General features: G+C 40.0%; 1 protein-coding gene across 1 annotated transcript in view; it reads right to left on the reverse strand.

Annotated features, from left to right (window-relative positions):
* The window catches only part of LOC124158907 (protein furry), a 95,432-nt gene that overhangs the window by 45,823 nt on the left and 29,276 nt on the right, over positions 1-20,333 (reverse strand). Inside the window, exons 19-36 of the mRNA XM_046534320.1 lie at positions 18,662-18,896; positions 17,879-18,070; positions 15,718-16,005; positions 15,147-15,296; positions 14,418-14,521; positions 14,115-14,204; positions 12,765-13,219; positions 12,324-12,478; positions 11,615-11,880; positions 9,680-9,811; positions 9,163-9,296; positions 8,407-8,502; positions 8,147-8,281; positions 7,154-7,449; positions 4,282-4,428; positions 2,694-3,003; positions 1,294-1,574; positions 212-747 (exon numbers count right to left, since the gene is read on the reverse strand). Coding sequence (XP_046390276.1) covers positions 212-747; positions 1,294-1,574; positions 2,694-3,003; positions 4,282-4,428; positions 7,154-7,449; positions 8,147-8,281; positions 8,407-8,502; positions 9,163-9,296; positions 9,680-9,811; positions 11,615-11,880; positions 12,324-12,478; positions 12,765-13,219; positions 14,115-14,204; positions 14,418-14,521; positions 15,147-15,296; positions 15,718-16,005; positions 17,879-18,070; positions 18,662-18,896 — 4,002 coding nt within the window. The remainder of the gene's footprint in view (positions 1-211; positions 748-1,293; positions 1,575-2,693; positions 3,004-4,281; positions 4,429-7,153; positions 7,450-8,146; positions 8,282-8,406; positions 8,503-9,162; positions 9,297-9,679; positions 9,812-11,614; positions 11,881-12,323; positions 12,479-12,764; positions 13,220-14,114; positions 14,205-14,417; positions 14,522-15,146; positions 15,297-15,717; positions 16,006-17,878; positions 18,071-18,661; positions 18,897-20,333) is intronic.

Consider the following 20,333-nt stretch of genomic DNA (forward strand, 5'->3'; position numbering starts at 1 on the left):
CAAGTAGCAACATTTTGGCAACATGAAATTTTATATAAATATACAACAGCCTTATAAAACATACAACTTACTTTTAAAATCGAAACCATTGGATAATATTTTTAAATTTAACATGACCTGCAGTCAAAATTTCCCATTTCTAAAGATTTAAGACTTAAGTCTAAAATTCGTGACTTAAGTGCTGCATAGAAAACAAGATTATTTAACTCACCCGTAAAGTTATGCGAGAGAACAAGCAGTGGAGGAGGAGCAGGAGGCATGGCATGCCTGTGGTAATGGGAAGAGGAGGATGAGGTGCCCGACGATCCAAAGAGAGATGTCGTGTGAGGGGTGGTCAGAGGATGAGTGTGGGAGGAGAGGGCCGAAGCAAAGTGTGCCTGAGGCATGGATGAAAAGATGGATGAAGAAGTGTAAGGGGAGACACAGGTCATGGGGCTGGGAGGGGGAGATGATGATGAAGATGAGGGCTGCTGATTGCCTGACGATGCCGATGGGAAGGGACTGGATGAAGGTAGGGCAGTCGAGGAGAGGAGGAGTACCCTGGCGACTGTCAAGTGGTCGCCGTGGGCAGAGAGCACAATCAGGAGCCGCAGGAGGAGTCGGCGGCAGTGAGAGTGGACGAGGGGTCGAGCGTGGTCCATCCCGAGGAATAGGATGTGCAAGATCAGGGGCAGGTGGGGAGTCCAATCGATGCCCGGGAGTCCCTCCACCACCACATCGGACAGGAGCATCACCGCAACATTGCACCTGTGGAAACCGCAGTCATCATACTTTGGTCACTGGCTGGTTTTGATTACGACACTATTACATCAGAGCAAGTTGAAGTCAACCAATATCCCAGAAATTAAAATCACCGTCAAGGCATAAAATAATAATAATAATTTCTATATTGCTTACAAATGACCCCAATTACAGGCAATTCAATATAATACATTTACAGAAGAGTTAATTAAACGCATTTTAAACCACCCATGCATTGGATATCCCGGTGGGACTCAAACCTGTGGCCTTCGGCATGTCAGGCAAGGACTTATCCCTGCAGCCACCGAGGCTGGTACTCTGCGGTACCGGTACAAAGGCTGGTACCAATAAAAATAATAAATTAAATCAATACTTGAAGCTTTTACGTGGAGGAGGGGCTCCATATTAATAATGAAAAACACTTTGCTACTTCCACAAAATTCACAGAGTTTCTATTTTATTACCGGTTTCGGCTATTACACCTTTTTCAAATACATCAAGTGTTTTTCATTATTAAAATTATAAATGAACTAAATAAAATGAAATGCTCACCGGTGGAATCCACTGATGGGCTGGGATGCATCGGGAAGGTACTCTGTGAGTGGTGCAAAGAAGCCTCCATACTCGGGCATTGGGAGAGGATGAGGCTGGGGCGGAGGAGGCAGCTCCATTCCACCCTGAGGCCCAGATGATGACTGGCCCTGTGACTGCCCAGAGGACGCTCCAGCAGGCTGACCAGATGCACCCACTTGCTTGGAGTCATTCTGAGAGGACTGTTGAGCTGACGACTGCTGTGACGGGAACTGTACGTTACCTTCTTCTGTTGGGGTGAGCTAAAAAATAATGCATTTGACAACAATTAACATTCACCTTTAACCAAAACCGATGTAAAACAAACTGTTAAGTAATGAATAAAAGAATGTCAAACACCTTTTCCTTCAAATTCAATTGCAGCTTAAATATTATACACTATCTCAAATATTGAAATTGAAAACCAAGTGCTAAGTTACTATGCTATTGCATATGCTATGATAACTAAGTAAGCATCTGATTATCTACTTGGCTATCACTTTTAAGTGAATTCTAAGGTCATAGCTTATGGTTATCATTTGCATATTTTACTGGGTTTTCAATGATAGTGTAAAATTCAACAATTACCATAAATGTAGGATTAAAATTCATTTCATATATTGGAGCAATGAGATGATTCTTTGCATCTGGAGACAGTAATATTCTTACTTATTTTGTTTAATTCCAAATTATTATGGAAAGATAAAAAAGTAAAACTATGTGTAATTCATACAGTGAGCCAAATAGTATGTACATATTTGACAATAAAAACCCATGTTTCAATTTTTATTATTCATGCAGAACATGATTTTCATCATGGTTGTTTCCACAAAATATTCTAATGGCACATGTTAACATAGCTAAGAATTGGGGTGCAAATTGTGCCTTCATTGGCACAAGTTACACCATGGAAAAAGTTAGGGGGAGGAACAAACGTTTACTAAGGATTTAAAAAATACATCCTATTCACTGACAAGGGGGGCTGAGTAGTTGTTGCTTTACAGGGTATAAGTATCATCACTATTAAGGCGCAGAGTAGTTGTTGCTTTACAGGGTATAAGTATCATCACTATTAAGGGGATGGGCTCCCCTGCACCTCAATGACAATAATAAGTGCTATTACCAAAACTGTCTCCTCTGATCATACTTTGGATTACAAATGCTAAGTAAAACATTTATCTCGTTAACTAGCATATTACACCTTATCCCTGCCTAAGATTATGTCAACGATAAGTTTCAGTGTGTCCCCAGAGACAAATAGCATGAATAAAAATACAAGTATCCCTTCAGAGTATATAAAGAATATAGGAAAGCTTATTAACTATAACTGCAAATTAACCTATCAATAAAATCAAGCCATGGTAAAAAAGGAGAACTCTTACTTCTGAGTCCAAGGGGGAGATAGGCCTCCCAGCAGATGCTTCATCAATCAAAATGGCCGCTGGTCCACTGGCAGTCCTTGTCTTGGTATTTGCCGGTGACATGGGAGGAGGTGGGGGAGGTGGTGGTGCAGAGGAGGGCGTGGATAATGAAGAAGGTGTTGAGGAAAGCGTGGTGGTGGACGTTGAAGGAGATGATGATACAGGTGGACCACTCGCCCCCGAGGATGCGGCAGATGTTGACCCAGAGGAAAATAGTAAGGGGCCGGCTAAACCAGCAAGCGCTCGAAGGGCAGAGTCAGACTTTGATGCACTAAAAAAAAAAGGTATCAAAGAGAGGAAATTGATACATATGAGAAGATATACACAAAATTCTCTTAATAGTAGGTAATTTTGTTTCAGAACATGAGAATATTAACTGTGGCATGTTTAATATTAATATTCCGTGGAAATATTATGTTATTGGTGAAATTCAATCAAAAGGGAACTGCAGTAAGTTTCTCACCAAATTTATCCTTAGCACTGGCAGTTTAAAAGGGTAAATCAGCAACATCTTTATGTTTAATAGCCTTCACTTAGTGAGCACATACTGATGCAAAATCTTATTTCCACAGAAGCAAAAAAATGACCTATAATTTATCTAAAAGCAGACCATCCAAATCATTTCCTACTTAATACTTCTCTTAAACCATCCCTTTTCCTTGCCCACTAAGAGGAAAAGAGGCCTTTGGGGATTATTTCACTGAACTGCTGCACTGCCATAGAAGGTTCATAAATTATTTCATTATATTCATTAAAATGGAAGTCAAGAAGCAAATGCTATTGATAATTACTGACGGATCGAGATCTAAAACAAAAAGCTGATAGAAAATCCAAACAATATTAAAATTATGTTTGCTGATGCCAACAACCACTTCTAACAGCACAACCGGCACTCAAGTCTACTTGTCAGCACACTGCCAGCAAACTATCATAGCGAAAACGACATCATAAAACTCCCAAAATTTCCTCAGCAAAAAACGAGAAAATGAATACTAAATCTTTATTTAGCACTTTCAATTTCCTGGAGCTAAATTTCCAGTTGTTGTGAAATAATTTGCTTCGTCTGGATGAGGTGAGTATTAAGTACATAGAGTATGGTTAGGAAGGAATTTTAGATTAGTGGGAAAGGGGGAAGAAGAGAATATGATTTACAGATAGAATAAATGGCAGTAGCCCTCATTTTGAACTGAAAAGGGAGGTTTAATACTGGATGGAGTATAGACATAAATCAGCGGCAAGAGAGAGCTATAGTCCCTTCCCTTGGGTATCCAATTTACACAAGATAAAATGCTTTTTTTCAGACCCCCACAAATGCTGGGAGGTTACGTCCCAGCCCCCTCACCAAGCCCCCACCCCCTTTTACTTATGCTGGATTTGGCATAGACCATTCACAAAATGGTTATTGATCCATCGTTCATAAAACCAATTTCATCACAACACTGAACATGAATAGTGTCCATTACTGGCAGCATTTTCAATAAAAGCTATTAACCTAAATCTCCACCAATTGACTTAGAGATACTTGTAGAATAATATTATTTTCACTTACCCTGACTTGGAATGTTCCTCAGCCGAGTGCCTCTTTGTGTGGATCATCCCTTTCTCCTCAGGCCCATGACTCCGAATGGTCACACCTCCACCCGCTTTATCGCCACCTGAGCCACCCGTTGAACTTGGAGCAGCAGTGGCATGAGCTGCCATCCCCGTTAAGATAATTTATTAAAAAATTAAAGATTATGGACAATTATTTACAAATTAAATTAAATTCATGACTGTATAAACTCTGTCAGCATTTAATCAGAGTTGGAGCCTCAGTCTCTGAAAATTAATTCCAACTAGCATTGTCCATATTCACTCCATGCATAACACATACTGCATGCAAAGTTTTAAAAATTCATAAAGTATTAATAACAAAAAAATAGTTCCCACTCTCATAGCAAGGCCATAATTATTACTTAACCAATTTTGGTAAATTTGAAGATGGGTTTTTAGAGGTATTTTATGCAAAAAATTCATATTTTCTTACTTCTAAGTCATACTTTATGTAAGAACTGCATTGTATCTTTTTAACTACTATTAAGAGATGGCAACACAAAATTACTTTAAAAAAAAGAAATTTTCAAAATTCTAGGCTTCATCTTTGTTCAAACTATAGACAGCTGAAAATTGATTGCTTTCCTCGCACAAGCATGAAGGGTAATTTTTGGTGTTCTTCAAATGGCTCTAACTTCATAAAACATTAACTTAGAAAATCATAAGAGGCCAATTTGTAAATCACTCTTACACTTCTTTGAAAAATAGCCACAGTGGTGACCAGCACTTCCTGTATAAATTTGAATGGAATGTCCAGTACTAAAAAGACAGCTCCCGAAACCCAGCTCACATATGGGTGTGTGAAGTTTAGTGAAGGTGTCATATTACATTTTAGAATTCCAGCTACACTGAAACCTAAGTCTCTATCAGATAGAGGAGGTGGCACCTCAAGTCTTCATTATGCAATAGCATTCTCTCACTTCAGGAAAAATAGAGTAAAGCAATTCAATCGCGAAGTTACAGCCAGATAAATTTGGGTGGGGTTAATTTGAAAAAGAGTACATTTGGGGGAGGGATAATTTGGAGGAGAAGCACTCTCTGACAACTGTATCTCCCAAACATGTAGGAGGGATACAAATCCTCCTGCTTGCTAAATGCTTCTTCCATGTTAATAAAATGTTATCTATAATAAAACTAGAGATGTGCGAATAGTATCCGCGAATACTCGAATACCTCGAATATTAGAAAGTATTCGATATTCGAGGTTTCGAATAGTTATGCGAAAAGTACCGCCTCGAATACCTCGAATACTTTGAATTACGCGTCATACACTGTCGCACGCACGTCGTTGGTAGTTGACTCGGAAAAATGTAGAGAACTGTAGTCATTTAGTGCTCGCAGCGCCGTTTTACGCAAGTTGACGAATTACATCAAATTCGTGGATTTTAGCGGTGAAAAGAGTTCGACGAGGGGAACCGAAAATGGTCGGGTGAAAAAATCCGAAAATCCCCGATTCCCCCACCAGGAGAACCTCAGTGCCGTGGGATAGCAACCTTAGGGCATTTCCCACGATCCGCTATCCCCCTCCATTCAGCACTCGCCTCACCCACTCTGAAGCTTTCCTCTTCTCCGAAATCAAACAAAAGGTCCCAGCTCGCGCAGGGATCGTATTACGAAGACCCCTGCTTCGAAAAAAATATCGAGTTACGAGAACAATAAAAACGTGTTTCACGCCCTCCCCCTTTTTCTCACCCACTGACCTTTTTCTGGCTACCTGCTTCGAAGTTACCCATTTCTGGAGATCAACTGCTGTGTGAGTACCGTGGGATACTTACATTAGCGCATTTCCCAAGATCCGGTATCCCTCTCCATTCAGCACTAGCCCACCCCTCTGAGGCTTTCCTCTTCTTCGAAATAAAAAAAGGTCACAGCTCGCGCAGGGATCATATTACGAAGACCTTAGCTTCGAAAAAATACCGGGTTACACGAGAACAATAGAAACGTGTTTCCGGCCCTCACTTTCCTCCCCCACTGACCTTTTTTTTTCCTACCAGCTTCGAAGTTCTCCATTTCTGTGGAGGTCAACCGCTGCATGAGTCATCTATTAGCGCAAAAGGTGTCTAAGAATAACTTTCGTCAATTGATGTTACACCTTTATTGAATTGAAATATTAGTAATGTGCGCGTAATTTCAAAAAGAATAAGACCAAACACGACGTATTTCTGAGTTTATTTAAGCATTTTACGCAAAGAAATAAATGTCAAAATACGACGGAGACCTAGCATTCTGGCAAAACTCTATATGAGCAGCAAAGCTTCTCGGAAGTTGATGCGGTATTTTTTTCCGAAAACATATATCAAGTTACAATTAATGAGTGGTGCTATAAATCTTTATTTTTACAGTCCCAGACAAAGGGATATTTTCTCAGAATATTTGGTTTCTCCCTGATAGCAATTCCAATTCATCTTCTTATCTCGTGAGAACTCCCAAAGATGGACTGAAAATAATTGAAGAAAATCCGGTGGAAAAGAGCTTGTATTTTGCAAAATGCCTCAGATTGTCAGCTAGCACTTGGCAGCAGAAGTGGGGGTAAAGCGATGTTAGTTGAATTAATTATATGCCCAATTGTTTCCATAAAATTAAAATATTCATTAATCAGCTAAATTCCTGTTCGAATCCTTTAAAGTAAATCAAAATTACTCCCCAAAATCTTGAGTTGCCTGCTGCATAGGCAACCGAGTCAAACATTCCAGCATTCATCATTTAGTATTCGAGGTATTCAAAATTCGAGGTATTCGAGTATTCGAGCAATGATTTAATATTCGAATTCGATATTCGAATTCGAGAAATCTGGTATTCGACCCATCTCTAAATAAAACTTGCACCAACCTCCTCTTCCACTGGCTGCACCACCACCCGAGGGTGCCATCCCAGAAGATGATGGGTGTAAACTTCCATGGTGAGTGTTAGCTGAAGACTGGGGTGCTACAGATGCAATGTTCCCTCCATGTTCCGACTGTGAGGATGATGCCTTGCGTGCCAAGGATGTAAGACGGTAGAATGGAGGCGTCTGGGTCCTCTCTATCAACCAACTCAGTGTCTCCACTGCCTGAAGCTCACCCAGAAGTTCTTCGAGTAGTCGCTCAGGACGTGCATGTGCCAGAGAAACTACAACACGCTTTGCCTGAGGCCACAAACAAAGCAGTGAGAAAAATTATGCAAGTCATCATCAACCACTCTTGAATGTTATGAAAAAGCACCAGAGATCAATTAAAAGTAATCCGCAGCAAAAACGCTCAACAATGCCCACCGAATTAAATCTGCTCATCCAGTATCCCAAAAATACTAACCTGCTCAGCTGGCAGAGGCCGCAGCATAATCGCTCACCACCAATTCTCCTAGCTTCGGAGGTGAGCATTTATGCTGTGGCTACTAGAGGCTGAGCGGATTCGTATTATTCGGCAACTAGATGAGCGGATTTGATTCGGTGGGCGATTGCTGAGCATTTTTGCTGTGGAGGTATCATAATGTACAGACTACCATTAACTATAAATACGGTACAGAGCATCAGAGGAGAGACTGAAAAATAACAAAATATTACTCTTACTCACCCACAAGTGGCTGGTAACAAACAAATATGTACCAGTAAAAATAATCTATTCATTCACACACTACCTACATCCCATATGAAAATAAATTTTCAAATCATCCAAAAACAGAAACATATTTTATGTAAATATGACAGGATTTGCATAAGACATGAAATCAGGTCTTTCTGAGGTACCTACTCTTAGCTTATGCTACATTAATGTGAAAAGGTTTCAATCAAGAAAGCATTCTTTGTCACCACTAAAGGAAACTAAGATTCACAAAGATCTTACATAAGGAAGAAGTTGGTGTGGGGCCATTCCTGACACAATGAGAAGGTATCGAATGATCACTTTCAAATTATTTGGCCATGCAGTACACAGAGTCGCCCAAACTTCCTCTACTTCCTTGGGATGCTCATCTCCGAACTGGAAAGAAAAGAGACTTCAGTTATATTACAACAATTTGTAACCATTCATCTGATTCAAAAGAAAAATTTTCAACTAAGCACTCTCTAGGCATACTTAGCTTGGAGAGTTACACCAGTACACACCTTAGCAGTTATGTAGAACAAGTTGTTCAACACCATTTCAGTGGCCTCAGCTGAGCCCCAACCTTCCCTTCTGTTGTTTTCACTACTACCACAGTGCTGTAAAAATAAAATTATCTCAGTGATGAGTAAAGAATTGACTTTTCATTTGAATTACAGGATAAACAATAGTTTTCTTGCAGTTTAGTTAACCCTACTTCCAAGGCTCATTTCTAATTGAGCATTTTAGCTCATAACATTCCTTAGACATGCATTCATATCCATTAACCTTCACAGAGTACTAGGCTGATTTATCAACTTTTCCTCGCCAGAAAAAGGCGCAGTGAACCAATTTCTCAAACATAAATAATTGTTCAACTTAACGACACTAAAATTTTGAAATTCATTATTTGAAGTTGCTATAGAATTTATCACCAATGACAAGACTTAATTTGTATGGAATAAACTTATAAGTTAACAGATCATATTCAGACATAACTTATATAATAGACTGATCACAAATTAGATTTCTGCTAGGTTTATAGGGGGCCAAGTATTTAAGTATAGTTAGATTTGTTTTTACCTAATGCATATGATAAATACTGGTCAATTCGGTAAATGTAGATAAATAATATATTCTTTATAACACAAGGCCCTTCAGATACATTTTACCATTAATCAGGACATCCACTATATGTTGTTCACGAAAATAACACCAAGACTATAATCCTTGCAAAAATGAGAATCGAACCCAAATCTAATCAAAATGAGCAACATTACCTGCAAGTATGCGAGTGGATTTGGTGGTGGAACATGGGGATCCACCAACTCCATGTTATGCAGCCAAGGTAACAGATACTGAAGAAGAAGCTGTCTCACTTCAGGTCGCGCAGTTTGAAATCTGTGAGTTATTTCTGGATTGAAAAAGTTACAGAAAAGTCAGTTTCTTCGTCAAAATAAACTACACTACTAGAGAATACAATTTGAGATTAAAATTTCATAAGATTGCTCCCTGACCCAAAAATCTATAAGCCCTATCTAAAAACTTAAAAAAATGAAGTGAAAACTACACCTAAATGCTTCTTTTATCTTCAATCTCATAATGATTATCATAATCAAGTCCAGGCATTAAGTGAAGATGAAAATTCACAAAAAACACCCTCTTAAGCCCAACATATGTTTTTGACAGGCAGAGATTTTAAGAAGTACATCATATCCCAGGCACACAACAAGACCATTGAATTTTCACTGCAAAATTACCGCTCTTGCAACAGTGCTACCAAGAGAACATGCATACCTGAAAACATGGGCATGGTGAGCTCAGGATGAAGATGTGACAGCTGTCTTGACAGGTACATTTGTGAGCGACAGTAAGTGGTTGACAGTAGTACATCCAAGGTACCGCGACCCTTCTCACCATCAACGTCAGCTGAAACACAAGCGAATAAAATTTTATTTCAGCACATTTAATTCTGAATTCTAAATGTATTGAGCATAGATTAAAAATTGGAATTCCAGAGACCTAGACACTTCCACACATTGCACGCATTTTACAATACATTTCAGAGAATCCCTCAAGCATCAAAATTAAGAATGGAATAACCGAGGAAGAAAAATAATAATTTGGATCCTGCAATATTGGGTGGTCTTTGAATACACTTGAATGAATGCAAAAAAATTTCAACATAACACCGTTTAAAAAACAACTTTACTCTGACCCTGGCTTCAATGATGCTGGATGATAATCAGGTCAGGACAGTATGATCTTAGGTTTTCCCGGCATATCAGTTGCAGAAAAGTTTCTCGGGTTTTCCACCGGTTGATGTCGTCCATGTCTCCCGACGTTTCGATCCGCGACTTGCTGTTCATCCTCAGGGGATCTTCCGAATGCCGTTCTTCAAAATTTTTTTCTTTTTTCTGTATATATACACTCCCTCCGAGTTCAGGTGTAACCTGATTGGTTCACGCTTATTGAGGTTTTCCCGCCATTTTTGTCGTATATAATGGACTTCATTATTGGTCTCCAAGCATTGCTGATTTGGAAACCAGTGTCCCTGTTAAAGTTGTTGCGGTTGATGCGGATCTGAATGGCTTCCTTGACAAGGCGGTCCCAGTAGCCATGTGCTCGGCATAGCAGTTTCGTCTCCTTCCATTGTATGGCATGGTCTTCATTGATGCTATGCTCCGCCAGGTCAGGACAGTTTTGTAAACTGTGTTACAATCATTTTCACAAGAAAAAATGGTTTTTCCATTTAGCCAAAATTTTGTCACTACCTACAACTACTACGACAGGAAAGAGTCAGTTTGACTAATTCACAAGGTGCCAGAAGGAAACCCAAGACATTCTTTCACTATTTTTAAGTGTCCCTTTATCTTCTGTATCTTCCACAGAAAGGCCATTGAACAAAATAAAAGTTCCCTGTTTTGTGATATTCACTTGAAATAGTTGTCTAACTTCATGAGAAAATTTAAATATGCAATTAAGACCTATCAAAGAATCAACAGATTTTCGGCTAACAAGCTATGACTGGAAATTTTGGATGTGAGGGCAACTCAAAATTGGAGTTGAGTTGAAGTACTTGACTCTAAAATCTTCTCGAAACTCAATAAGTTTAGTTGATGGTAGATGATAAAAGAACTGTGCATATGTGGTAGAATATATTATGAGATTTTCACACTTTTTTAAAGCCATCCTAGGATATTTAACTTAAAATTGTAAATAATAAACAATCTACATCACATATAGCTGCAATCTATCAAATTAGTCACAATGTCATCACAGATACAAGTTATGCTCTTTGCATTAATGCTATTACCCTAGTGTTGGTTAAGAATGGATTTGCCTACATTATGTTTTCGAAAGTTTTTGGGTACTCTAAATTTTAAATTAAACCATCCATTTTGGTTTACACATCAAGTTTAAAGTAGAGTTCGTAATTTGGTGTTCACACTGCTCACCAACACATCTTGAGCAAGATATACCTGGCAATATATGGGTCTCAAGTTGCACCAATTCCCCAAACCCACCAAGTCAAATTAATTCTAGGTAGACACAGAACGCATAAGAAAAATGCAAAGGTTCGAGAAAATATGGAGTTTGTTTCACCTTTTCTGTGGAGCAGCTTTTGAAAGTCATAGTATCTAGCATTGTCAGCCTTAAAATAAAAAATACATGCTATGGATTCCACATTCATGGTTCATGCAGTGAGTAATAGAATCGTCAACAAAATACCTTCACCACCTGGTACTGGCAATGTAGCACCAGATCCTGGAGCCTGGACATCGGATGATGTTAGCGTGGAAGTTCCAGCAGTGGATGAGGCAGCGGCAGACCCACTCGAAGAAGCCGAAGGGATGGGTGGGGTGAGGTCACCAAAGAACCGCTGGTCCAACAACTGAAGCAGCTGCAGAGCAGTTTCATGGACAGGAGCACGAGGGCACCCCGTGCTCAGGAGAGTCACATTGATGATTCCAGTGTAATGGTCGCACGGGTACTCCCTAGGAAGACAATTCATGATATATGATCTTAGGTTTTCCCGGCGTATCAGTTGCAGAAAAGTTTCTCGGGTTTTCCACCATTTGATGTCGTCCATGTCTCCCGACGTTTCGATCCGCGACTTGCTAATCATCCTCAGGGGATCTTCGGAAGATCCCCTGAGGGTGATCAGCAAGTCGCGGATCAAAACGTTGGAAGACATGGATGACATCAACCGGTGGAAAAACCCGAGAAACTTTTCTGCAATTCATGATAAATCCAATCATTAGTAATTCAATAAACTTTGCAGGAATTCACCTCAAATACACAATACACCAAGGAAGTGTCTGTTGGCTTCAACCTGGATTTTAAACCCAGGATCCTTAAATTAGCAGCCCAATGCTGAATGTTGTGGGCTACCACACTCCCCTCTGATATTTACATGAAGGTCAATTAACGCACATACCTGAGGCTGAAAATAGTTGCCAGAGCAAGAAAGCAAGCATCCGCAACTCTTGGAGGTGCGGTGTAGCACCGATCAACAGCCCAGTCCAATAAAGCTCCTATATCTGGATTGCATTCCAAAAGTAGGACAACTGTTTCACATCCAACACCATACACCTAAAACAACCAAAATACCATCACTTATAATTGATGCCATGAGAGAAACACAGAACCAAATCATTAAACCATAAGAGAGATATAAATTACTAAATGTGCCCATTTTGTCTGAATGAAAGCATAATAAATTGCGAAGAAGTCAACCAAAGAGTTGAAGAAGCTTCAAGCTAAGTCCACACCGGATGATAATCCAATAGCTCACTATATAAAATATATAGTAACTGATTTCCCCATCAATTAACACCAAAACAACTGACAATATCAGGTGCCATTTCCATTCCTTTACCTTCTCATCTCGGGAGTGAAGCAGCAAGTCCAGCCATGGGTAAAAGTATCCCCCCTCTTCACAAAGGCCCTTGGGGTCAAAACAAGGGCCACAGCAGAGCAGCGCACTCATTGCCTGGAGAGCAGATAACTGTAATTCTGTGCAACTCTCAGAGGCTGAACCATGGGAGGATGAGTTTCCGTGAGGCCCTGAACCCATTCCACCAGCACCACCAGCTCCACCCCCAGAAGCGGAAACATTTGAGGATGAGAGCAGGTGGGATGATCCTTCAGAGCCAGGGGCTCCAGAAGAGGAAGGGCCAAAACCATAGCCATACAGGGACATGGACATGCCTGCCGAGTAGCCCCCAGTGGAAGAGCCAGACATGGAGCAGCCATACCGTCCACTCCACGCAGAGAAGAGTGAGAAGAGATTGCGACGTAAATCTCTCTTGAGCAAGGTGTGACGACGTTCAACTGCAAGCAATGAATCGGAGAACTTTTTTAAAGATATCTAGCAAAAGTAAGTCAAAGACGAATAAAAAGAAAAGGGGAAAATAAAAGAAGAGCAAAGCTACACTCGGCTAGAGAAATAAAGTTCAAAATTATAAGCTGTCACATGATCCATGAAAATAGAACATGATGTGAGATATTCATGCAAATATTTTCAGCAAAATCAATTTCAAGCAAATATTTTATCTTCCCTAATGGGTTTGAGTTTTCATCTCAAGTTTAGAAAGCCTTTATTTGATGATATTTCATTAAAAAGAAAGACATTTTACTTATGAATAATTTTTGGGAGAACATAAGGTGCATTTCATACATTATACACAAAAATCTACCACTATCCTCATGAATCCACAATCCCCACAATTGGAATCACTATACATGGAAATTTTGAGTAAATCTTCCCCAAACCAAACCACTTATACAGAGCTTGAAAGTCTATGAGAGGCATGAGTATAACTTGCAATAACTTGCAAAATATGGTAACAACTCAACCTGAATTCTCTTAAGCAAAGTACACAGTTAGGAAATTTCTTAAAAAGAATAAGTAGACGGTTAACTGTCTAAAAATGCAGTATTTATATGAACCAAAGTATTTATAGATACCAAATAAAACTTATTAAAGTGCAATACATAAAATACTTGACTACTGCAAATGCAGCACTCAGAAATTCCATATTTTCAGAAACCAAGAACAAATGGTGCCACTATCAACAATGATTGAATGAAAAAAAATTACCCTGAAACTGAAAAATAAAGTACTAAATCAAGGTAAACCTTGATTGTGCTCCTGAAAATGTGCATTAGGATGCCAAGGTCTAACAGTATTGCAAAACAAAGAATTCCCATTATTCCGAGTACTCACGTGGAAAACTCCGGATCATTTTCCTCACAAAGTTACAGAAGTGGAGCCTCAAGAGGGAGGAGGAAGATGAGGAGTAAGAGGACAAGGATGCTGAGGACGATGTGGAGAAGGTGGCCGAGACGGCAGCTGCAGCCCCTCCCACCATCCCAGCCACCGACCCACCCGTTCCCCCTCCACCCCCACCACCCCCACTGATGGTCCCCATGCCCCCAGAGCCCCCCGTACCGCCACCCCCTGCCATCCCCCCACCCCCGCCGCCACCCCCACCGCCCCCACCCCCTCCTCCTCCGCCACCTCCCCCACCGCCCTCCTTCACCTCCTCCGCCTCCAGGAACTGCCTCGCCCCCTCCACATACTCGACAAATGTCGGGTGGAGGGAGTGAGTGTCTCGATCCAGGACACAGGGACTGCAACACAGAGTAAGAAGTTATTATGGTAAGTGGACATAAAGGACCTTACTTATTGGGATGGATAAATCAGTGCTTAGTGAAATAGAAAGAACCCGGAATTTGGCAGGCATCAGAGCTGTCTTTTTATTCTGGTTCTTTCATTTCTAAGGGATAGCTACACTTTACATTAGCTATTGTAAATAATTTAGATGAATTGGCATTGGAAAACATTTCACAAGCACCAAGCACCGAGAAACTTTGTAAAATTGCCATGGGGATCAAGGGACCCGATAGCTTAGAGGTCTGCGCAGTGGCCTGGAGAGCCAAAGCTCCATGCTTTGATTTCTGGTCCAAAAGAATTTTTTCTTATAGCATTTCATGTGAATTTAAACACCATTCACATAGAATAGTTTAAATATTCCACAGAACTAAGATTTTTGAAAAACATTGGGGTCATTTACTGGGGTCATTAAAAAAAACTCTGGATGCAGAGGTACTGAAAATAGCACAGCCAATGTAACAGATCTTTTACGATGTCATGCACTGGTCAATTCAAAAGAGAATACATTCTAGAAACCACTCACAAAGTCCTGTAAGACATCGCTAAAATATGATAATAATAATTAAAGAACTAAGAATTCACCTGAGGCCAAAAGTAGCATTTTCAGCAATAAGTTCAAGCACACGAACAAGCTGCAACCGGAGAGCATCCCTTCGCCTCCTCCTGCGCATGTTCTCTTGTTTACGATCCACAACTTCCCTGATACAAGGCACCAATTCTTCCATAACATCCCTGTTTAAAAAAGTGATGAAAAATCGTGAATGACCATACATGGCACTAATAAAACACTATAAACTCATTTATCTCTCCATACAAATTATTTCTGACTGCATCCCACATAAGCCACTTGCCATAATAGCTCATAAATTCACAAGCCACCATAAATTTCTAAAAGTAAAAAGCCCATTCAAGGAATATTATGCTTCTAGGATAAATATGTTGCTAAATATAGCAATGATAACTACTAAGATATGAGCATCGAGAAAAATTAATCAGGAAAAAATGAATATACACAATCAAAAACAGACACACAAGCTTTGATGTAACATTTCAAAACAAAATTGGAAGCAATTTGAAGAACTCCATAAAATTCATGAAAAAAGTATATTTTTTTTAGCAATTTCTTAACTAAAATTTAAAAAATTGTTCATACTTCAGTGCTTCAGGGTTGACTCTGCCAATAGCATTCACTGCAGCATCCCGGACATCAGTTGCTTCATAACGGAGCAATGGTATCACCAATTTGTAGAGTGATGAAGGTGGCGATGTTGCACCCATTATAGATGAAGGGGTGATTCCAGGAGTTGAAGAATTAGCTACACCAAATCCAAAACCAGTGACCATATTAACAGCAGTCACTCCTGATCGATCAACACCAGATGACACAACAGCAGGAGACTTGCTATCACCCCGATCAGAGGTCAAGCTATCAGGAGATGAGCTGAAGAGCAAAGAGAGACCAGAAACACATCTCATTTAATAAGCTTATTGCCAATTAGTAGTACACTAAAGAGCTTCTGACAGATCTCCAATATATTAATATTTTCCAAAGTTTCACAACAATTTGGACCTTAAAAATAATAAGACTTTTCATCTCTCACTCTATCACCAGACCACTCATGAATAATACCTGAACAGATCACACCACTTACACCTCTGTTAACCCTTTCACTGCTGTTCAATCTCCGGAAACCTTCTCCTCACATGCGGCGAAAATGTTAAAATGCGTCTCCTGGGCCCATGGAGCAGGTACTTCCAGGATGGGTGTGGTACACCCTCCGAAGGGTCACTAATCCCCGACCCTATCCTCGACGAACTCACCCTCGCAGGACCGTCTCATCGGCCCTACCAGCGGGGGCCCTACCTCCGGAAAAGTGACCGCTCTGACTGCAATTTGAAAATCAATCAATCAATCCGATCATCGAAATATGATAGTTTTCATCGCACTCCTGCCAATCAAGCAATCAAGTACGTCTTTGAACCGTGTCTCTGCGATAAAAAATAACGATTTTGTTAACTTTGCAACAAAACATGGCTGCGGACCACCGGAAATTGGCCATTATATCAAAGTTAACAAAATCATTATTTTTCATCGCAGAAACACGGTTCAAAGACGCACTTTATTGCTTGATTGGCAGGAGTGCGATGAAAACAATCATATTGTGATGATCGGATTGATTGATTGATTTTCAAATTGCAGTCAGAGCGGTCACTTTTCCGGAGGTAGGGCCCCCGCTGGTAGGGCCGATGAGACGGTCTTGCGTGGGTGAGTTCGTCGAGGAAAGGGTCCTGGATTAGTGGGTCCCTTCGAAGTGCTTCGTGGAAGTGCTGACCTTATGGCAGGGAGGAAGAAAAAGTACGTCCACCGCAGTCTGTCGTGCGGACGTACTAGGTACGTCCACAGCAGTGAAAGGGTTAATGCTTTGCAATACTTTATTTTTCAGAGCATTATTCCACAGGAGTTTTTGGGTTTCGTTAGAGCTCAATTACTTAGCCATTACAATTTGCTATTTACTAGGATTACATTTTCAATACTGCACTAATCTATGCTGGATACACTTCAACATTTGTATTCACTTTTTGTGTTTTTAAGGCAAAAGTGAAATTCTGTGAGATAATGCAAAGAAGAGTCTTACTCTTATAAAATTGGCCAGTAACATCCTACAATTGGAACATCTGAATTTGGCGGGCAAGATTTGACCAAAATACTATCAATGTATATCTAATTCTAACTGCTCACTTAATCTACAATCTTTGTAAGCATCCTTTGGTGGGGAAAAATAAACTCAATTCAATTATATGATGCAGTAATAAAAGTCAAAAAATAATAAGATTATAGTGGTTCAAGTCAGTACCAAGACGAGGATGTTGAGGACTTCAAACCTCCCCAGAAATGTTATAACAATACAGTCCCATGTGAACAACAAGCAAATGAATTTCACTAAACACATTCATCCTTCCACAAAATTGACCAAAAATTTTCTGATTTTGGCATGTTAGTAGATAATTATCAGGATAATATAAGGAAACAATAATTAGAACTGACAACTAACCTAAGTTCATCACAAAAACAAAACCATTATCTATAAAAATACAGGCTCATGCATTCCTTCACTTCCCAAAAAAAAAAAAAAACCGCTCTCCAAACTATGAAGGAACCTTACTCCATGATCCCTACCGATTCTCTCGCAAGAAATCTAAAAAGCTTTCCTAAACAATAATTAATCGAAGAGAGGTATTGTAAACAGGAAAAAATCATTAGAAAACTTTTTTCTTTTTTTCACTCAATTCATTCCTTTCGATGCCAAACTAACCTCAGACTGAGATCAGGAGACGCTGAACGCATAGCTGCAGCTGTAGCAGCAGCACTTGGTTGAGGTGGCACAACTCGGAAGGCAAATGCCGCAAGGTAACGCCATGCTATCATGTGTACATCTCGCTCAGATGCAGGTTTTTTCACTGCTGCAGAGCTTCTTAGAAGTGATGCCCTATTGTCACTTACTGGGCTGAAAGGTGGAGAAAAAAACTTGGTTGAGGTACAGTAAAAAAATTAGAACATGCACCTCCTTAAGGATAATGCCACATGCATACTTGTAACATTGAATATTAAACACAGCCAAAAAGCTACTCATTTAAAATTAGGCATTCACAAAAAAGTTGGAAGACTGATATCATATCGTGATGGAATAAGGCAATGTACCACATGAAATTAAATTACAGAAGGCATCATTTCAGTAGCATAGCAGGCTGAAGAAAGAGGAAATCTTACAGCCATCCCACTAAAATATGAATTTTTATAATAGTAAAGTCTCCTAAGTCACTGGCTGTTGGCATTTTAACATTAAACACAATCATTATTTATATTTTCAAACAGTAGTCATTTTGGGCCTGAGGCCTTGCCAAGGTGTCTAAATGTAAGATATAGCTTAGCTTATTTTTAAGATGCTGAACTACAGGTTTCATGTTCTCAGTGTAAATTTTACAAAACTTCAAGATATCAACCACTGTCATTGTTAAAAAAAACTGTACTCTCCAGAAAAATGCACAGCATGGAAAAGCTACATTAATATGGAAAACGAAAATTCTCTTTTACTCACGATGGATCAACAACGGTGAATAATGAATGAAGTCGAGAAAATGCTACTGGCCACGAATAGCTAACAGCAGAGGGGCACTGCCACAGTAGACCCCCAACACCAGTAGGCAGAACACCAACTCCACGAGAAACGAGGAATCCCATCAGACAAGCAAACCATGGGTCACTGTTTACATCCATCTGGCTACTGCTAGTTCCACTGCCAGCAACTTTGGGTTGTCCTTCTTCTTGGATACCTGCAAGGAAAAAAGGATATTTTTTTAACCCTCAGACAGCAGGAACATTTTTAAACGTTTTGTACATGGACTGTGTGAAAAACATTTTTAAACATTTGACCATTGCTCGACTACCAGCAGCAGTTTCCTACAATTTTTATTGCTAACTGGATAAAGTGCACTTTCCCTCATTGTAGAGATCGCTAATGCGGCTTCACTCTCCCCGGCCATCCCTCAAGGCAAGGGGTGCCTCCTGGTATTTCCTATCGTACTGCCCATTCAATATTGTTTCCTTCACACCCCACGCTGTTAATATGCCTACGACAAGTGCTCAAATGTAGAATCTGAGCTTTTCCCGGTGAATAGCAAGGATGACAGCTTCTCAGGTTTCCAACTGGGTCAGGGTCTAACACCATGCAGACCCAGACCTGGTTGGAAACCCAAGAAGTTTTCATCCATGCCCAAATGAACGCCCATCCATTGGTAAGAAAGAAAGAACGGTTGCCCCAGATTATAAGGGTTCATGGGCAACTGTCCCCCTCCCCCTAGAAGCGAAAATAAATTTAGTTCAAAATAGAGATGGGTCGAATAGCAGATTTCTCGAACTCGAATATCAAATTTGAATATTAAATCATTGCTCGAATATTCGAATACCTCGAATACTAAACGATGAATGCGGGAATGTTTGACTCGGTTGCCTATGCAGCAGGAAACACAAGATTTTGGGGAGTAATTTTGATTTCCTTTAAAGGATTCGAACAGGAATTTAGCTGATGAATGGAATATTTTAATTTTATGGAAACAATTGGGCATATAGTTGATTCAATCTCTTTCAAATATTCTAAGGGGACACACCACCTCGCAAAAAATGATTGCATGCCATCTCGGCATTTACGCTGCTACGATGGATTTCTGTCTGATATATACATTCTTATCTATCAAATGCCATTTCAGGGGCACGCTGATCTGACACTCGGCTTCATCCAACTTCTTATTTTCAACAGGTAGCTCGCTTTACGCCCACGGAAAAAAATACCGCATCAACTTCCGAGAAGCTCAGCTGCAAGGATACCGAGTTTCACCAGAATGCTAAGTCTGCGTCGTATTTTGACATTATTTCCTTGCGTAAAATGCTTAAATAAAGTCAGATATACGTCGTTTTTGGTCTTTTTCTTTTTTAAATTACTCGCACATAACTAATATTTCAATCCAATAAAGGTGTAATATCAATTGCCGAAAGTCATTGTTAGACACCTTTTGGGCTAGTAGATGACTCATGCAGCAGTTGACTTCCATAAATGGGAAACTTCGAAGCAGGTAGGCAGAAAAAGGTCAGTGGGGGAGAAAGAGGGAAGGGTGAAACACGATTCAATTACTCTCCTGTAACTTGATATTTTCTTTTGAAGCTTTTGATTTATGGTCTTCGTAACACTAACCCTGCGCGAGCTGGGGCCTTTT

The sequence above is a fragment of the Ischnura elegans genome, chromosome 5 (assembly GCF_921293095.1).
Source record: "Ischnura elegans chromosome 5, ioIscEleg1.1, whole genome shotgun sequence".
Lineage (NCBI taxonomy): Eukaryota > Metazoa > Arthropoda > Insecta > Odonata > Coenagrionidae > Ischnura > Ischnura elegans.